Source organism: Amblyomma mixtum, chromosome 3 (genome assembly GCF_055824585.1).
Source record: "Amblyomma mixtum isolate Tamu chromosome 3, ASM5582458v1, whole genome shotgun sequence".
Classification (NCBI taxonomy): Eukaryota; Metazoa; Arthropoda; class Arachnida; order Ixodida; family Ixodidae; genus Amblyomma; species Amblyomma mixtum.
The window spans coordinates 213,453,810-213,473,067 of NC_143014.1; the positions used below are offsets into that span (position 1 = coordinate 213,453,810).

The 19,258-nt window shown below is 49.1% G+C and overlaps 1 protein-coding gene across 1 annotated transcript; it reads left to right on the forward strand.

The window, feature by feature from the left end:
• The first annotated feature begins 5,346 nt into the window (after positions 1-5,346).
• On the forward strand, positions 5,347-18,549 carry LOC149353575 (uncharacterized). Its single transcript, XM_089577370.1, has 5 exons — positions 5,347-5,648; positions 8,338-8,399; positions 14,980-15,057; positions 15,789-15,815; positions 18,180-18,549. The coding sequence occupies exons 1-5, from the start codon at positions 5,468-5,470 to the stop codon at positions 18,234-18,236; spliced, it is 405 nt and encodes a 134-aa protein (XP_089433496.1). The 5' UTR covers positions 5,347-5,467; the 3' UTR covers positions 18,237-18,549.
• The last annotated feature ends 709 nt before the right edge of the window (positions 18,550-19,258 follow it).

A 19,258-nucleotide genomic window follows, 5' to 3' on the forward strand; every position in this document is an offset into this window, starting at 1 on the left:
CAAAACACAGCAATGTTCTTTTCGAGGAGATAGGTTTCTGGCTGTTTTCATTCCGCGAATAACACTTGCTTCATCCTAAAGAGCTTGTCATGTACAAGTCAGCAGGCAAACTTTTGCGCCGGTAAGTAAAGGGGAGATCCTCCGCCAACTCGTTAAGTATACCAGCCTTTGTTGAGCATTGCTGGACGAAGTATTTAGCGTACGCTCCCCGCAAGTTGGCTCCTTTTAATTTCGGAGCCTTCCTAGGCGTTTTGTTTGGATTTAGTGGGCAGTTTCCAGCTTCAAATGACGTACGAGGCTACCCTTATGTGTCATCCATCAGCCAAGCGCACTGGGAACATGGTCACGTGAGGCATTCGCGACACATGTAGTGAGTTTCGAAACAAGTTTAACGGGGACATGACACTCTTCAAACTCAGCGATACTTAAAGCAGTATTATTTGTGGTCACCCAGAGCATACATGGAAGATTTTTCTTCGCCTAATGTGCGGTTTGGTTAAGTTTGATTTACTAACTTACTAATCTGTGAAAAAGCGTGAAAAAATTCAATCGAAGAGTTGTCGACCGCCAAAAAGCGCTGTTTACGAACAGATACCTCTTCTGAATTAGGCCCGGTATAAATCTCGGAGGCGACCGTTATGCTGCGGTCGCTTGTGCATACTGATACAGCGACATGCTTCTGCGCGAACTCCGGCGAGCTGACGCAACAACAGTAAATTTGCGCTGCCAGACTTGGAATTTTCAGATTGTAAAACATTTTATTCGCCGGGAAGAGCTTGGCAAGAGGTCGCGTTAAGTGGTCGAGAGTACATAGCCCTCGACGACTTTGTCAGCCCACTCCACCGCCAAAACTTGCGTTCTGGGGTCAGAGCTAGCCAGCACGGTCTCCCACCGCTCGAGAGAAGGAGCTGTAACTAGATCACCCGGAGGTGGCTCTATTTTGCAGTCCCACAGGATGTGATCGTAGGTAGCACGTTGGCCACAGTGTTTGCAGTTTGGGTTGTAAAGATCTGGATAAATGTGCGCGAGGAGTGATGGGGTGCGTATCGATCTCGTCTGTAGACGACGCCACGTAACCTCTTGTTCTTTAGTAAGTCTTTTGTCTGGAGGGGGGAAAATTCTCCTCTCTAGTTTAAAATGATTGGTGAGATCATGATATGTGATCATGGAGTCCTTCGTGAAATTCAGGGAGCCAGACTCATCCACTGCCCGGTCGACGAAACCTCGGGCTTTATTGTGGGCTGCCTCGTTCCCCGGATTCCCCGAATGGGCTGGGACCCATATCAATTCGGAATAATTTGGTGAGAATTTGGTTGCGTTAAGGATTCTAAGGGAGGTGTTTGTAATTCGCCCTTTAGCGAAATTATTGATACCCATTTTGGAATCGCTGAAGATGATGCTCCCTTGGGTATGCGCTAGGGCGAGGGCTATAGCCGCCTCTTCTGCCGTTTCAGAGGATTTCGTTTTGATTGTCGCCGAGACGATGTGGTCACCATTCTCGTTCACAACCACAATTGCAAAGGCATTGGTATTTTTGTATTCTGCCGCATCTACATAAAGTGTTCCAGCGCACTGTCTGTATTTGTTATGTAAGGCTTTGGCTCTTGCTTGTCTTCTACCCTCATGGTGTAAGGGGTGCATGTTTTTGGGGAGTGGTTTGATTAGTAGGGCCGTCCTATAGTCGCGGGGTAAGTCTACTTTAGCATCGTTATTCGTAGGTTGAAAGTTAATTCCAAGCCTGGTAAGAATACTCCTGCCAGTTCTGGAATTGGCTAATCGCGCTGTTTGAGCCATTAAATGGGCTTCTTTCAGTTCATTGTAGGTGTTATGTATACCTAACCTTATAAGCCTTTCAGTTGAGGCATTTAGTGGGAGTCCTCAGTACAGGTGCTCATGGCTCATTTTAATTTTCGTGTGCATTGTTCTAAACGCCTTTTCTTTTACTGTTTTCCGCGCACGTCTGAATAAAAATTCAGGGGGCACTTTGACTGCGTAGAGGCGAAAGCGTTTTCCGAACCACTTTCGCTGCGTCACATATAATTGAGTACTAATTACTAAGTGATGACAAATCACTAATCAATGGCTAATTACTGATGAATGCCTGAGTACTAATTTACTGTTAATTAATGACGCTCAAGCTTCACCTTTAGGAGTGGAACGCGACAGCGGGTTGTAGCGCTGCCAGCGAGTCCACTGAACGCCACCACCCGTTCGGCGCGATGCCTTGCCCATTGAACGCAACGCTTTTTGAGGAAAGGAAATGGCGCAGTAATTCTCTGTCATCTCGGTGGACACCTGAACTGCACCGTAGAGGAAGGGAGGAAGTGGGAGTGAAAGAAGACAAAGAGGGCCCGTAATGAAGGGAATGGAAATTGTATTTGAGGAAAGGAAATTACGCAGTAACTGTCTCACATATCTCGGTGAACACCCGTCAAAATTCAGGGGGGCACTTTTTTACCTAAAGTGTGGTCACTGATGTGTGGTTAACATGTTAAGCTTCGCCTATAAGAGTGGAACGCGAAAGCATCTTGCAACGCTGCCAGGGAGTCCATAGAACGCCATTGCCCATTCGGTTCTACGCCTCGCTCGTCGGTAAATTGGTTTTTGAGGAAAGGAAATGTATCTGTCTCTCATATCTCGGTGGACACCTAAACCTCTCCGGAAGGGAAGGGAGGAGGATGGGAGTGAGCGAAGACACCGTATTCACTAGACGCGCCTTTGTTCATTCCAAGCCATCGAGCTGGCATGGCGGAGTGGATAGCATGCTCGTCTCCTACTCGGTTTTATTTATTTATATGACCTGACTAGAAAAGTTAATTAGGCTAATTGGGTAATTAAGCAATTAACTAAGCTCAGTCCCACTTACTTGGAGCATCACTATACGATCCCTTCAATTGGTTGCATGGTTACTAGGCAAAGTACAATTGGCCCCGTTTGAAATTCGCGCACTGTGACGTCACGGCCGTTTCGACCAATTGAAAAGCGTGACATTTTCTGTCGACAGCTGCTGCTTACAACGATGAGGCATTAAAGGCTTTCGCCTTAAAACCTTCGTTGTAGAAACGGCGGCATGGGGAGTGTCGTGCGAATTTCTATAACCGGCTGATTGAAACTTGTCGCGCATGTTCAGCACAATCAGCTTTAATTGCTAACCCCTAATTACCAATATCATTAAATTAAAAGAGGAGCTCCTGGGGAGAGTTTTATTCTTGCGGTGTGCACCATCCCTTTTTAAAACGTTTTTTCATTTTAATACTGTAGCTACCCCGTAGAGCGATCGCAATGCCTAGTCTTCCGCAGACTGCGTTTCTTATCTTTGTCTAGGACTTGTCCCTGTATCCCAGAAAACACGGTACGTATATGTCCTCGGGGCAGGGGGGCTCTGAAATGCGCCGCCGGCCGACGCGGACGAACCTCGAAGTGGGTCGGCCGCCGGGGCAAGGCCGCCGACGCACTTTCACTCGCAGACGCCGCCGGTTTCGCTTTCTGCTGGCTGGGTGCAGTTATTCATCGGCACATCTGATCGGCGACGCTGCGGCGCACACGCTTTCTTCGCGGCCGCGCCATCAGCGATTCCGGACTGCGTTCGGAACAGGAGGCGCGGCGGCAAGTTACCACTGCCAGTTGAACTCAAGCACGGATTCATGAGTCAAAGCCGTGCTGCTTGAAGGCCGATGGTGTCATCGGCGCGTGTGCGCGTTTTTGGCACCTGGGTGGCGCTAGCAGTGACGAACGGGAGAGGTGGCCAGCGCGACAGCGGGGGACGTAAATGCAACGCTTCCTTTGTCAGCCCATGCCGCATACCCGGTGCTAGCTGTTGTATCATTTAGTACAAGTAACTTTGCTCCGAACCTACTCTTTTTCGCGAAACGAAAACTGCAGCCTGTATTATGCCTGCCAGCTGTATGTCGTCCGCGTAATCGTAGTGGCTCTGCGTATGCTGGTCATGAAACGTGACAAGTAAGCTCTTTCGTCAAGATCAGACATTTTCGCCTGAAAGGCATCCCACATATTACTGCTTTGTTACTTTGGAAAGATGATGAGACAGGTGTCGCAACTTAGGCAGAGTTTTTGCAGGGCATGGACCGCCTTGACAAGCGGCGTGAGAGCGCGTTGTCTTCCACGATGGGCGAGTCCTAGCGGAAAATGTGCTTGCTGAAACTGCGGGGTCTTCGTTGGGAACACCAAAATGAGCACCGAGATCAGAATTTGGGCTTGTAAGTTCAGCTCGGAGCACCATCAGACACCAATAAAAAGCATGCGCACATATGCAGCCAGTCTTCCTATAGCAGAAATATACTTGCGTGTAACCATAAGGATGTATAAGCAGTGGCGATTCCCTCGTTATGGTCGTTTACACTTGGCTAGTAGATAGAATAAGCATCGACAATGATTAATCGGGCGTGGTCGTCGTATTTAGCATGATCGATTAGCAATCGGCTCCTGACGCCTTTGGCCGCAGTTTTCTCCTGGGAGATTCTGTAGAACAGCAACAGCATTGACTAATTCACAAACAGCGGCTGACATTAACTATGCCCGGGCAGATATCCCTTTTTTGGCGTGCCTGCCATGTACTTCCAGAAGCGCTGCAGCTGCCAGGGGCGGATTTACGGGCAACTCTTGGCGACAGCGGTCTGGGAGAGAGTAGTGGGAGGGCGTTGTCCACGCAATGCATTTCTTCAGGCTTCCTCTTTGAGGCTAAAGTGGTTTTCCGACTGAAACTTCCTTGCTTAGGGGGCGGGGGAGTTCGGAGTCTGCCCCTGTCGGCAGCTGAACCAAGCATTATGTATTGACGAAAAATTGTTATGGCCTGGCATGCTGCAAACCTACTTATTTGTGCACAGGTAATGCGCATTAATGACCTTCAGACAGTAGGAAACTGCCGAGCTTGACATTAGGTCAGCAAGTTACACCAAGGATAAGGCCAAGGAGATGCTCAGAATGTTATCCGGAAGATTGTAGACTGTTCCTGTCAGAGAAAAGTAGCCCGGCAACACTATGTACTCAATTGTGCAACATAGTATAGCGCGCTAATAACGCCCACATGATAACCCTGGAGAGATGTAGATCCTTTTTCGGGCCTCGTCAGACTGTCGAGACTGTCCGTGTTCCTACCGTTGCACGATCGTCAGATCGCGGAACAAATGCGGCGCCAGCAGCCTCGATCTAGCCAGAATGTTAGCCAATGCTAATAACGGCGTTAGCCTGAGTCTTCCCAGACGGGGTCCATTTGCTTCGAAGTGGTCACGTATGACGTCAGTGGAAGTTTCCACGGTCGCAACCCGTGCGCCCCGGAACGCGCGTGGGGCCGAGCCTGTACAGTAGCACATACGAAGCGGAACATCGTGATAAAGGGCGAGTAACCCTGAAGGTCGCGCCGCTGCTCAACTGGTCTCTTGCTCACCTCGCCCCCACGCCAGTTGACGGCCATTCAGTGGCTCTATAAGATCAAGGGTCTGCGCGGCGTATGCGATCATTTGTGGCCGGGAAATTGAGCCGTGCGCTTCGCTATATAAACCGACTTGTCCACCGTGAACGCACTGTCTACAGGGCCGTCCATTCGGTGTCCACCATGGCGAATGTGATACTAGTGTGCGCGCTGTCTTTGTTCCTCGTCACTACCGTGTTTGCTGGCGATTTCCTGTGCGGTGAGTATGACAACTGATGCAGGCCGAGTTCGTATCGTTCAGTGCAGCTGTACGGAGGCAGGCTCTATTCTGACGGGCACTGATGATGTGCGCGAATAAGTGTTCACGCCGGCCCGTATCGGTGCCCATCGGGGTATTCGACTTGGCTTCGGCACCACACTGTGCTCCGCGTCTACTTTAGAGGGTTCCGCTTTATCTATCGGTATGCCAGCCTGCATCTATTTGCGACCGCTTCAGGCGAAGGAGAAATAAACGGACACTGAAGCTTCATATCTCGTTAAAAAAGTAAAGCAGCGGCGGTTGTATAAACAAACCAGATCAGCAAGGAATGGAGCAGAATACGCTACCTTTGTATTAACTGTCGTCACATGCTGCACCAGGGCTCACAGTTTTTAGCGCAGAGTACAATAAGTTTAAACAATATTTCCACAACGTTATTGTGGGACGGTTTTTGTCAAAAGTGGAGAGCCCGAGAGCTTTGCTTCCAAGCCGTGTAGTGGACCTCGCGTAGCACCTGTGGAAATCCTGAGCTCAAGAGGGGTGAGGGCAAGAGTTCCTCTCGGAGACTTGGAACGTTGACCACACGCATAGCGAGCCACACAGCATGACCCAGAAGCAAACCCCTTGGTCTTCATACTTTTGACAAAAGCTGTACATATATACAGGAACATTCAGGACAAGCTTATCAACTGGGTAGCAGAACAAACTGAGCAGCAGAGTGTGCGTGGGTGGGGGAGGGGAGGGTAATCCTGAATTACGCTGTTCAACAGCACGTTCTCAGGTGTTTGCATTTGCATGTGCCATACTTCCGAAATCCGAGGAACTGATTCAGAGAGTATTACGACCTTGGAGCGTCTATCGCCAACCGATGCCTGACAGGGACTCGGGACCGTGAAAGACGCTCTGGCCGTGCGTTCTGCGTCCCTGTCGGAGTTTTCGCGTATGCTCAGCGTCGGTCGAAAGTCCCCATGCCACAGGCAAGGTTTTCTTTTGAGTTGTAGAGTCGGCCAATAAGGCACTACTGAAGCTTAAAAGCTTCAGGTTTATAAGAGCAGCAGTCATAACTCCCCTCAGATTTGGAACTGAAGGCGTTCTGAAAGTTCCCCATGTACCACAAGACTCAGTGGCGAACCTTGTGAGCGGGTACTCTTGAACAAAGGTGTATAAGCCGCAGTAAAGCGTCTAAATAGCATGTATAAATTCACGAGGCGTCTGGAGGGCGTTCGCGTTCCTGGAGGCAGCCGCAGTTAGGGGGCGGCCAAATTCCGCAAACGTCTGCCCCGTGAACGTTTGCCATAGAGTCACAGCTGCGGCCAGATATGTTCGCGTCGCGCTCTCGGGTCAGGCCGGGAACAAGCCCGGCATCAGCGGATCATTCGTGGGTCTATACTGCAGCTGTCCTCCGGGATGGATCCGCTAGGTATTCAGGTCTGTATTTGTACTGTACTGTTTGCTGTTATCCTGGCTCATGTAGCGTGTAAAATGTTTCATACCAATTGCACATGCGAGGGCGGGGGGGCTGATGCTCAGTATTTTTTGCCTACGGGGCTGTAACTCTTTATCAGAGATAGATTTGAGAGATGCCACATCGAAAGTTCGGAATGTGATGTATCCGAAGAGCGCATTACTTGTCGATTGGTGATGCGCACGAGCGGTGATGCGCTTCCTACACCGGTGCTCTAACTAGTCTGCATGTCGTCGTAAAACGATGAAGGTATTTGCTTTCCCTCATCCCCTTTACAGCCGGGACAGACCTCGCACTATCGGACTTCTGGTTATTTCCAAAAACGAAGGCGGTTCTGAAAGGAGCGCGCATCAACCCCGACGATGCATAACCCAGGCAGAGCCTAACCCGACAACGGTGGTTCGTGCCGCTGAATTAAAAAGCCTCCCGTCCACTTACAATGCCTAGTTCGGCCAACGCAGGCAACATTAATGTGGCGGAGTCACAAATGGGCGCGCAGCAATACTTCATTACGGTCTAGAAACCGAGCCTCCACTCAGAAGATCAAGGGTGTCCATAGCAGCGCCTTACACTTTTCTCGGATTATAAAGCTGAGGCTTAGATCTGTGAGTGCGCAACCACTAAGAAAAATTGTGCAATAATAATTCTTGGTGGAATGGAGGCACTGAAGGTGGGTTACTGCCGGGTGCTTAGCTCTGGCGGGTTTACTGGGTAGGACGCGTTTTGCCCTACCTAGTTAACAAGGAACCCGTACGCGATTCCGAACCGTCAATCAACCCTCAGGCCTGGTCAGTGACCGTGTCCAACTCAGTAAACAAAGAACCCGTGTGCGGTTCCGAAACGTCGATCCGTCACCAGATTTGGTCAGTGACCTTGATTCACTCCAGCGTTTATTAATGCGATCAAAAACGAAAAAAATTCATGCTAACTCAGCAATGCGGACTTCAGGTTTCAAGGATGAGCTCATGAACCTCAAGGGTGATCTGGGAACGTGGTGGCGTCTGAGATAAGCTTAAAGGCCCAGTCAGGTATTCTAAACCCTTCTTTCGTGAGCATTGGATCAATATTAGAAACGGTCAAACCAGAGGAAATTTAGCCGTGTTGAGACTACAACGCCTGCAAGCGTGCTTGATTCTCGTGAAACGCCAGTTGTTCCCTCACCAAAAACCATACAAGGCGCGAAATGAAGACATCTTCTCTCGCTCTCTCTCCCCATGTGCACAGGCCTGAGCGAGGAGGAGCTGGGCAAGACGCTCGACTGCGTCCAGAAGAACGTCAAGGCAGAGGTGAGTGCCGGAGCACGGTTCGGGCCTCAACGGGGCTCCTTTGATAACACAAGGAAAGTGTACAAGCTGCAGTGTGCAGGGTTTGCGGTAAATGGAGAAGCGTGTGGAGCAACCTGAAGCTTCCGGTTACACTGCGTTTATTGACGTCGAAAAACAAGACGTAAGGTGTTTACAACATGCAAATGCGCTCTAAACAGAAAGAATGTGTCCCAAACAGGCTCAGAAGTAGGGCAAGTGCATGCTTGAAGGCTTGTTGAATCACATCGCGTCTTCACGTGGCAAAAACTGAATGCTGATCCTTCTCGCGTGCAGTGTGCTGAACCCTTTTGTGGGATATGTTTTTTCTGTCTACTTGCTGGCCTACTTGCTGCAGTGACCTTGCCGTGCCGTAATGCTTCGGGGAGAGGAGGTTTTACTCCCAATAAGCTGAAACTTGCAGGGACAGAAAGAAGATCACCGATGTGTTAAACGCCGCGTGCCCAATTTGAGCGGCACTCCTAGCGTACAATGAAGATAGCAGGTTTGATGGCAGACAAAAAGGAATTGAGATCCGAAGCCTGTGCCGACAGCGTTAGGCAGTGGCGGGCAGACCGGCGGTCTGTCGTCTGTATGCCATTTTCGCGCAGGCCGGTTTCTTTCTGCAGCCACCTCGGCGCGCAGTGCCTCTTACCGCGCACCAGTGAAGTGCGTACAGTGGTGGTCGTAAACAGTCGCGAGCTGGCTCGCAGTGGCCGAGTATCTCTGCGCGTAGCTATGGTTCATTATTTGCCCGAGTTAATCTTGCTGTTCGCTTAACTTTCACTTGACATTGGCTGTCTTCCAGTCAGCACATACTTGCCTCTTTTTAGTGCGAACACACTTCTAGCCGCACTCCGCGGGATTCAGCTGTGTGTGTCTGTCTGAAGCCTTCGAGTAGCAAGTGTAACTGGCTCACCGGGTCAGCGGACCCTCAACCGCGCTGTGAGTAGGAGGTGGCGTCCACCTACAAATTAAGGCAGTGATGCGCCTTTCCTTTTCTCAAAACCAGCGGGAGGTTTAGACTCCGTTGATTTTGAGGAAAGGAAAGGCGCGTAACTGGCTCCCTGAGAAAGTGGACACCTCAGTCACGCTTTCAGGTATGGGGCGGTGGTGCCCGCATGCACAAAACCGTGCTTTCGCAGAATATTTCGTGCTTAGCAATGCTAAACCACCAGCAATTTTTTTGTCCGTGTGGGCTTCTTTTCAAGACGGCTTGGAAAAAACTTCCCTTCATCCGATGCGCTGTTTCTTAGCCTCTGATGCTTTCCTTTTTTTTATTGTCATTATTAGAGCGCTCGAAGCTGCAATTGAAACGCCTGCGATGCTCGGACATTCAGATGGCAGCATTCACTGGCTTTTTGTTTTGTCTTGGGAGCGTTTGTTACCGTGCTTTCGCACGCCCGCAGACTAGAAAAACAGTGACCGATGAATTACCGCAACCAGCAGTCGCAAAATACCGCGAAAGCTAGAAAACTGCGCAGAAAAAAGCCGACCACAAGGAAGGACGCTATCCTCTAATGAATCTTTCCCGGCTCGGTCTTTTGCTATTTGCCACTGGTCTTGCTCACCTTTGATATCGGAATAGCCTGACGGCTCTCCACCCCGACTTGTGAGGGGGCTCGGGGAAGTGGTAATGGAGAAAACGTAAAATAATTTAGCGGGAAAAGAACAGTCGTAGAATAGGGCCCCAAGGGGGTCTGTTTTCGGGTCGATTTAGTCGTTCCACGGCGCTTTATAGTAGCTAGTCAAACGGTTAAATGCAAACGACGCCGTGGGAACCACAGGGCCTTCTCCGTGTCTGAAGGAAGTGCTGGTCTCATGTATTTATAGTATAGCACCAGCACGTGCACATGCGTCTGACAGCACTGCTCGGCCGGGACATTCGGCGGCCATTTCAGTTTGCATTTCCCACCAAAGGCGCCGCCACCGCCGCCGCGCGCAGTTCTCTGTGCCATCAATGGCTCGATGTTTTGAAGCGAAAGCTTCACTACGGGACCTTGGGCTTCAATCGCGGACCGTGTAAATTTGACCTTGAGCTGAGTTGGAGGTGAAACCATGAAAAATAGAAAAAGAAATTGAATCAATATCCATGACTGGGAGTCGAACCCGCGGCTACGCGAGCAGATCTCCTTTAAGGGCCGCTCAGCGAGACCACTAGGCTATCGCCGCAGCCAACGCGCCTCGTGTTAAACCGCACCACACTCTAGCGCGGTGCATTGGAGAGTTCGTCTTCATCAACTTCCATCTGCTCCGTCCCGCGGTACTGCCTGCTCACCGTCGTCTTCTACGTAGCACAAATCCGTGCTTTCACTCCGATTCGAGTGTGGTAAACATTGTGTAGTTTTTTCCTTATTCCTCGGGCTCGAAGTGTTGCTTCCCGTGCGCGATGCTGAACACAGGAATTAGTTGATAGCCGCCGAAAAAAAATATAAAGGAGGTATATAAAGCATGGCTGACAAACAGCCGGCCATCGCACAGGAAACAAAGGGTGATTTCCCTATGGGTGGCGCGAAAAACGCGCTTCATTGTCTTCGGTTATCCTTTGTTCCTCGAAAGGCAGCGCTGGGGGCTCGGCTCTCGTTCAAGGCCGCTCTCTTGCCCGCGCGAGACGGGCCCGGCATGTCTTCATGGGCGCATGTCCAAGCCTACAGTGCTGCCCCGAAGATGCCCTTGCCAGGCACATTTTTTCCCCCTTTCAAGCTGCCTGCTACAAGCGTCATTAATATTAAACCGGCTCACATTGGGCGTGGGAACAAAGAGGACACACGCGAATTCATTAAACGAAGCCAAGTGCGTCAGTTCCTTCCCGGCTGCATGCAAGGCAGAACTCGGTTTTGGCATGCGGGATTATTTCTCGGCCCTTGCATCAATTCAGTTGCTACTGCCGCGCTGTTACTGCTCCGTGCGTGCGAGTTAAGCTTAAAGCCGTTGTACAAGATGCGTACTGAATACTATAGCCGAGGACGACTGGTGCGGCCTAAATTCACTGTGTATTGATCTGCGTAAAGCGTTCTAACATCTGCAGTTTTTTTGGGATCAGTGGAATATCGGATTCTCAGAGCATTATGCAAGCCACATTTCCCAACGTATTTCTCCAAGTAAAGCCAAAGCGTCAGCTGCCAGAAATCCAGAAGGCATGCTTGCGTGTAAGCGCATATTCGTTGCGAAAGCTTAGACTGCCGTCGAAAAAAACCTAAATTTCAAACGGAATACTGGTGCATCAGAAGATGAAATGATTTTGAATTCTCCTATTAGCATGATGTTTCTGTGGGTGCATGTCTGCGTAGTTCTGCCGCTTTAAGACGGTCGAAAATTAGACGAATTTGCTATTTTGAAATATACTACAGCAGTATTATTTTTCTCAGTAGTGTATCTCAAGTTCCTTTTTTACCTTTATGCACACAACGACTCGTAATGACGAAACGCTAGAAGCTCTATCTTTTATCCTACCTTTTTTATTGGCTGAATATTAGAAGTTTAAACAAATAAATGATCACTATACTTCCGCACGTAAACTAGTGAGCGAATATCTAAAATACACAATAAAAACGTTTATTACCTCGGTTCAGCAGCATTTTGGCCCAGTTGATGGCGCTTTTGTTGCTGTTCGTGTAGGGTGTTCGTAAGAAAAATAATTACTCCGTGACAGCTGCGAACATTTGTGAGTTCGTCAAAATTTGGCCACAAATGCAGATACAAATTAAAGGTCAGGTTGGTATAACACTCTGATATTTCTGCAGAGATGTGTGATTTGGAAGTCTGCGAGTAATTTTAAAGTAGTAGACATTGATGGCTCGCTTAAGTGCTGATGATTGGCGAAAATGGAAACCTTCCCGATGTCGAAGTTTCCGCGTAGAGTTCATCGTAGTTCGAATTCTTCCCTTTTCGCATTGGAAGGATTACGGGCAAAGCGTCAGCTAAGAGGTCCCAATAACAACCGCGGCTGCGCGCAACAAAAGCACGGCAGCAGCCTGTTAGCTCGCCCACACAGCCAAGCTATGTTAGAATCAAGGACGCATACTCAGAATCATAACAATTCTATTAGGAAACTATTTCGCAAACTTTCGCACTGTGATTCAGCATATATGACGTGATACAGTTATCCTACTCAGTTGAATCCCCGTAATTTTACTGAATAAAAAGTGATCTCACGAAGAAAAACACAATGAATATTTTAAGGCAAGTGAAGATATTACTATACTGATCATGATCTGAAACGATTTGTCTTTTAACTAGTGGAAGCTGTTGACATTCTTCAAACAGCTTCAAACAGCGTGGAAAACGACGAGTACAAGCAGATCAAACGTAGAAGATACGCTTTTTGTCTACGCACTAACCAAATCTCGTATCTGTATAACATATGAGAGCCATTTTTCCGTGATCTTGTCATCTTTCTCGCTTCCTCTGGTCAGCAAGGTTATTTGCGCACACAATTTTCCACGAAGGTTTCCGTGTGCATTCCCGCATGCACCGTGGCCTTCCTTTCATTGTGGTCGCCTCTTTTAGTTCGGTTCTGTTTGTCTGTGTGACTTTGTCGAAAATGCGCCAGCGTTGTTAATGAAAGGCCCTTTCAGCCTGCTTTACTGTTTATTTGAACGTTTGTGAATGACTAATGCTCTCTATACACAAGTCGCAGCCGCTGTCGTGAGTATGAGTGCTACGTAAAGAAGCAACGCCAACGTCTTATGACTGACGCCGCGAGGTATCCGCTTGTGCTCAACTTCGCACATCACTGGAGGAAATCGGCCAAGTGCGCGACATTTCCACGAGTATGTGACTTCTGAGAAGGGCACAGTTCGATCCTTGTCCCACATCCAGTTTTCGCATATGGACAGCGTGGCGAAGGCGCCAACCACGAAGCTATGTTTGCTCTTTTCTTTCCTCTTCTTTTTGTTTCTTATTAACATTCTTTTTCATTCCTGGCTGTGCCGCGCCGTCCATGCAACGTCGACCCAGTGTACAGCCACCGCCATCATCGTGGTCTTACTCATTTCATCTTCAGTTCTGTATTCGAACACTTGTTTTATGCTCCTCACATAACGCAGGCAAGGCCGCGAGCACACATTGGCGGACACGGGATTTCTTCCGCTGTCCAGGCGCTTCTCAGAATGGCTCAACTGCGTGGCGTTGAAAGCACACACACACAAAAGCACAGCAAAATGAACAAATTGCAGGCTGCACTAGCTTCGCTTAAGCGTTTTCCTTTCCACCCACTGCGTAACCAACCAGAGTAGCGGAATAGTTACTCTGCGTAACTCTAAGTAGCCAGAGTAGCGAGAAAATGCGGTTCTGCGCTGAACGTCGAGCAGTGCGGCCAAGGCGTTGGGCGGGCACGAGCTGCACAGCATTTCGACGAATATACGAGCGCGACGCTGTACGAATGAAAGAATCTCGAGAGAAGCTCCCTTTTGCCCTCGATTTCTAACGGCAGTTGACGCTGTTTATAGATTGGAAAGAAGCAATTGTGTCAGTGTGCGTCCTCACACAGTGCAGAACCATGCGTTAGTTGATCTGAAAGCATTCTCTGCTGAAAAAAAAGATTAAAGCTCACCCCCCACATGATGAACTTCGGCCGGAGAGCGCGACCTTCCGTATCGAAGGTTTTTCTCGCGGGATCGGCGAAGTGCTTCAGGCACACTGCTGCGTGGTAGGTATAGAAGGCCTCTCATGCTTTAATACGTCATTCATAAAAAAAAAAAGAAGAGCGAATGACCGCTCTTACCCGTCTTCTCTCGGATCACATTTGGGAGTAAAGTATGTGGGAAGAGTATACTCAACTTCGTGAGCCAGCTACCTGTGCCGCCCCTCACGTAGACCAACCGTTAGAAGGACACCCGCTGAGCACTCAGGTGCCTCACTGAGCAACTTTAACGGAGCGTAATTACATGGTCAGGTTTTCCGCGTACGCTTTATACTGCGCCTAAAATAGCCAGGAAGCGAGTACGATGCATAAACGACAGCACTGTAGGTCGTTCGGGTAACACCGCGGAGCACGTGCATTCGCCGCCAGGCGTAAGTGATTATGTTACTACATAACTAACTCTTTAATGGTGAGTTACGTGCCAAATCGTTACTGTGGGCTGTGAGGGACGCTGTAGCCGAAGACTCCATGTTATTTCCCAGCGCTTGGGGTTATTTAACACTGAAACCTCATTACGTGATCGTTTTTTTTTCCTTTTCGCATTTCGACTCCATCGAAATGCGGCCGCCGGGCTGGGATCGAAGCCGCCAACTGGCGCTCAGCCGCCGACCGCCGCAACCACTGGGCCACCGCGCTTACAGAACATTTATGGGGCGCTACAGCTTTTTTTTTTCCTTGTGCCTTGCCTGGAAGTTCACGAATTATGTATTATGCAGTAGGTGTAGGAGAACGCAGAGCTTGTTTGCTCCCACACCCGGGTGTGACTTAACAGTTGAGAGAAGTGGGGCTTACCAAGATTTTCTCAAGTGTAGCGTGGATTAGCGTGTGTTGTTATGCAGTTGCACCAGCTGTAGAAAGACAACCCTCGGGCTATCTGTGTTTGTCACCGTTTCAATGGTCCGCGCGTCTTGACTCTTCCAGGTGGCGGACTTCATGGCCAGGCTGCCGGCCAAAGGAGGAGCGTTCATCCGCAAAGTGTGCGGCAACGGCGGCAACCTTGTGAGTGACCACGCCCCTCTCTCTCAGGCTTCGCTCTTGCTCTTTCGTTTTATGCTTTCTCTCTGTCTCCGTTGAAGCGCGCAGTTAGCTTACGCACTGCCTGCTTGTAATGAGCCCGCGCGATTAGGTAGGCGAGCGGTTCTCGGAATGCAAACGGGGAAATCTGTTCGCGCGCGAAAGTCACACGCTTAATTAGGGCTCCCCTCCTATATGCATCCGCTGCTGCACAAGGAAGAAGACATGCTCCGAAAGGTTGCTGCAAAAAAAAAAAAAAACGGCTTGGTGGCCGCACAGTAGTGCCGACAGAGAATCATGATTATCGCGCGTCGTCGAGATGTGTCGGCCGCTTAAGTTGCTATCGCGGGCAAGCACAGCGATATCTGGGCAGCGAGACGAGGTCTTCCTGGCGTTGGACGCGTAATGTGTCACGAAGCCTCCGAGAAGTCAGTCGTGAACTGTGTGGTTCACTCCGAACGTTAGCGAGAGCGTGAAGCTTTCGGAGCCAGCATTATAAGACTGCGCAGATAGTGATTAGAAGCTGCCTGCAGTTTATCTGTTCTTACCCTGCTTCAAATCCTCTCGCACGCCGGCAAGCGACATGCTTTCTGCCCGTATTATCAGATGACATTTCTACAGCTGGGTGAACTGCGGTGTTTGAGAACAGCATTTTGCATTATTATTATTTCGGGCCATGCACTAAAAACCAGTACCCTTTTTTTTTGCACTTGCAGAGGGAACTGCTGCCATACCTGCACACGGTAAGATAATACTCTGCTTTCGTCCTGTAAAATACTTATAACATAATAGTTGACTTTTAATTCAGAAGCGGCTGCCTTCCGCTTATGGTGACCGCGATCTAGGTGGTTGTGAAGAAAGACGCAGCTGAGATGTGCACAGCACCCGGATAAATGGGGATGTCTGAGAAAACGTGCTGACGAGAAGGCCTGGTTTATATATAACTCTTTGGCAGTCGCATGCACGCGCCAGCGCTGAGGAACATAAGCAGGGAGTCGACAGAAGGACGTGCGAGGAATCTCATATCCGAGCAGATGCAAAACGTAGTCGGCTGTTGGTCTTGCTTGTGGTAACGAGTGACAGCATGCCAAGTCGGCTTCGTCGGCACGTCCTTAAGGCCACGAAATAAACAGAAAGCGCTTCGTGAAGGTTGAATTGCCCAAGACGGAAGCGGTTTAATTCCAGGAAATTCTTCTGAATTTCCATTTCTTTCTCTCCCGCTTTCTTTCTGCAAAGATAAACTTCCAGAGAGTTTGCGCGTGCGGTGAGTGTCGAAAGATGGCTATGTTTAGTTGTTGCTATAGTCTGATGCAACTTAAGTGTGCAGTGAAGCCGCGACCACATTCAGGAACACTGAACATAATTCCCCCGTGACAAAAAGTAGTCCGCAGTTAAAACTTTTCTTGCTACGTAAGCAAGAAGCTAATCACTAGAAAAAAATTATTAGTACTAGAATCTTGATACCTGTCTTGTTTAACACGGTCAAACATTAAAAATCTGATTTCGTTTACTGTTGTGCTTAGCCAGAGGGGTAAGACAGGACGCCGCGGACCGCAGCCCAGTGTTAACAACTGCTGCTGTTTTTTTAAAAGTTGTATCCTACCATAATCCGTTGCGTAAGTGCTACAAGAACTTTGCACGAAGCAAGAATGGGCTTGGCGATAGGACCACTTTGTTACGCCTGCTACATGGCAGATAAGGGCCTAAAACGCGGAAGTTTCATACCGATTTAATCGCAGGTTACAATCATATTTTAGCGTGTGAGTGAACGGCTGAAGCTGGACTTGTCCCGAGTACAGCAAGGCCTTCCTTAAGCGAACCTCACATTTTATATTATTTATCTGCTATGCGCTTTCTGTTAAGATTAAGCGCATCGCTCTTCCTTGCGTTCAGTGGGGCTACCAACTTCGTCAATACCTGTCACTGGTTGAAAAGATCCTTGGTCCTTCGGGGCGCACCGAGCAAGGAAGGGCTCAGCAGTTCTGTGTTTGCATATTTGAGCCAAAAAAAGAACATGCTTGTCCCATAATTTCGTTTAACGGTCACGTATGTTGTGTGTGAGCTGCGAGCTGCTCAGCACCAAGGTGCTTAAAGCATCCTGTAGCCTCAGCTGATGGCACAAACTCAAATTCCTGCCGATTTGGCCGCGTTACCGTGGAGGCGAAATGCAGAAACGCGCCCGGGCATATTACATTCCAATAAGACTGCGCGGCCAACTGGCAGCGACGATGTAATCACTGCTGAGACTCGTGACAGGGCTAGGCGCTCTTGCAATAAAGACTCGGCCCATATGCACGAGACAACGCTGGTTTAAGCCCGGACAAGTCCGGGCAAGTGGCCAGCTTCATAGATCGCGCAAACGTGATGTGACCAGCTAAATGGCTACGTGGTCAACAAATTCTCAAGCTCCACGCTTGCGCCGGCAACGCCACCATTTTTCATCAACGCAATATTATTTTGCAGATTTTTATTTTAAATGAGCGACGTAGTTGTAAGTTCGGACTCGTTTCTCTTCGCCCTCGCAACGACGTTCGTGTTGCTGTCACAACAGCAGCGTTTCGGGTAAAAACGCACCGCTGGGCTAGCTCGCTGGCGTGTTCAATTCGCACAGGCGCTGCAAAAACTGGACGGGACGAAGTCAAGGAGTAGACACACAACACACACCGGTGTCTGCTCTTTCCCTTCGTTCCTTCCGGCTCTTTGGCTCTACTCTGTAAAGAGCTGCATTTATTTTTTCTTCATTGCTTGCCGCGTTTCTTCTTGCAGAGCACACACAGACGCAAAAAAAAAAAATGCTTGCGTTGAAATAGCCGTGGGAACTTGCCTTTCTTTACACAATCACTTCTGCACTGCGCACGCTAACAAATGCTCCAAACAGATAAGTAGTATTAGTACTTAAGTGGTCGTTGAACGACGGTTGAGAGGTATGGATGGAGAACAGGCAAAGCAGGCGCGTCTTAAAACTGTTTATTGAAAGAGTAAATAAAACTGACACTAGCGGACCCGCATCGTTTGCGTATGTCTGATCCCCGTATGCCTCTCACTTCTCAGACTGCGTCTTTGACTAACCTTATCCTTTTATTCTTTCTTTTTACTTCTTCTTACAGCCCGATTATCTGGAAGAGTGGAAGAAGGCTGGCAAAACCTGCGGTTTCTCGACGTAACACGCGAAGCCTCATCCGATGGCAGTCCGGGAAATGTTTCTGAACCGATTGTCTCTGGAACCTGCTCTCGGTCGCCTTAATGTTCGCGGCCGTGATGTGGTCGCCCCTGCCAGTTACAAAGACGTCAGGAAACAATCGCCGCAGCAAGCGATTGTCGCGGCAAGAGCAAGGTTTTGCACAATGAGTGCTCAGAGACATCTAGCCCACGATGAGATTGCCTTTCCCAGACGCCGCCACCAAATGCACTCTCTCGCCACCAGTGATACGTCATGAAAACAATGAGTAAGAAGTAATAAAATAGAACAAGTCACAAGTTTGCGTTGACTGCATGCTGCTTCCTAGTGCGGTAACGAGGTCCGAAGTGGCCTTGCATTAAAAAAACAAAACAATCGCCGAGCTCACGAGACAGGCGAGGGATTTCCGCCTGTTTGCTGCCCTCCCCAAGAAAGCAGCGCCTCGACAGACGCCCTACGTGCGTCAAAGCTGCTCTGTTCCCACAGGACATCGCAGGCGTCACTCCGATTCACGTGATTGGAAAAGCGATGCATCTTGGTCACCGTGCCAGCGCTGAACATCTATAGGAATAGCATATGGCTTCTGCCGCTTTTATGGCTAAAACTGCAGACCACCCTTTTTCTCCGTAGCGGTCTCTTCTTCTCATCTGGAGCGGCGTTTTCTTTTCAGTCGTCGAGATGAACAGTGCGTTCTCTACCAGGGACGTTCATTCGGTTCTTTTCTCTTGCCTGACGGATGCTGGCGGCGTCGCATTTTCTATTATTCTTTGAGATTGGGCGATATCTTCCCTTCGAAGGTTTACATATCCTTCATAACTGCCTCCCTTGTTCTTCGCCTGCCGCGCATAGCCTGGAGATTCTCAGCATCACCAGCACAACTGTTTTTTTTTGCCTGATTAGAGTATATTTCATTTACCCCCGTGAACATCCGGATAACTTACGCCTGCGATCTTGCAGAAAATTCTTGAACGTGGGATTGGTGGTACACGGAACTTTTTTTTTGTGTGA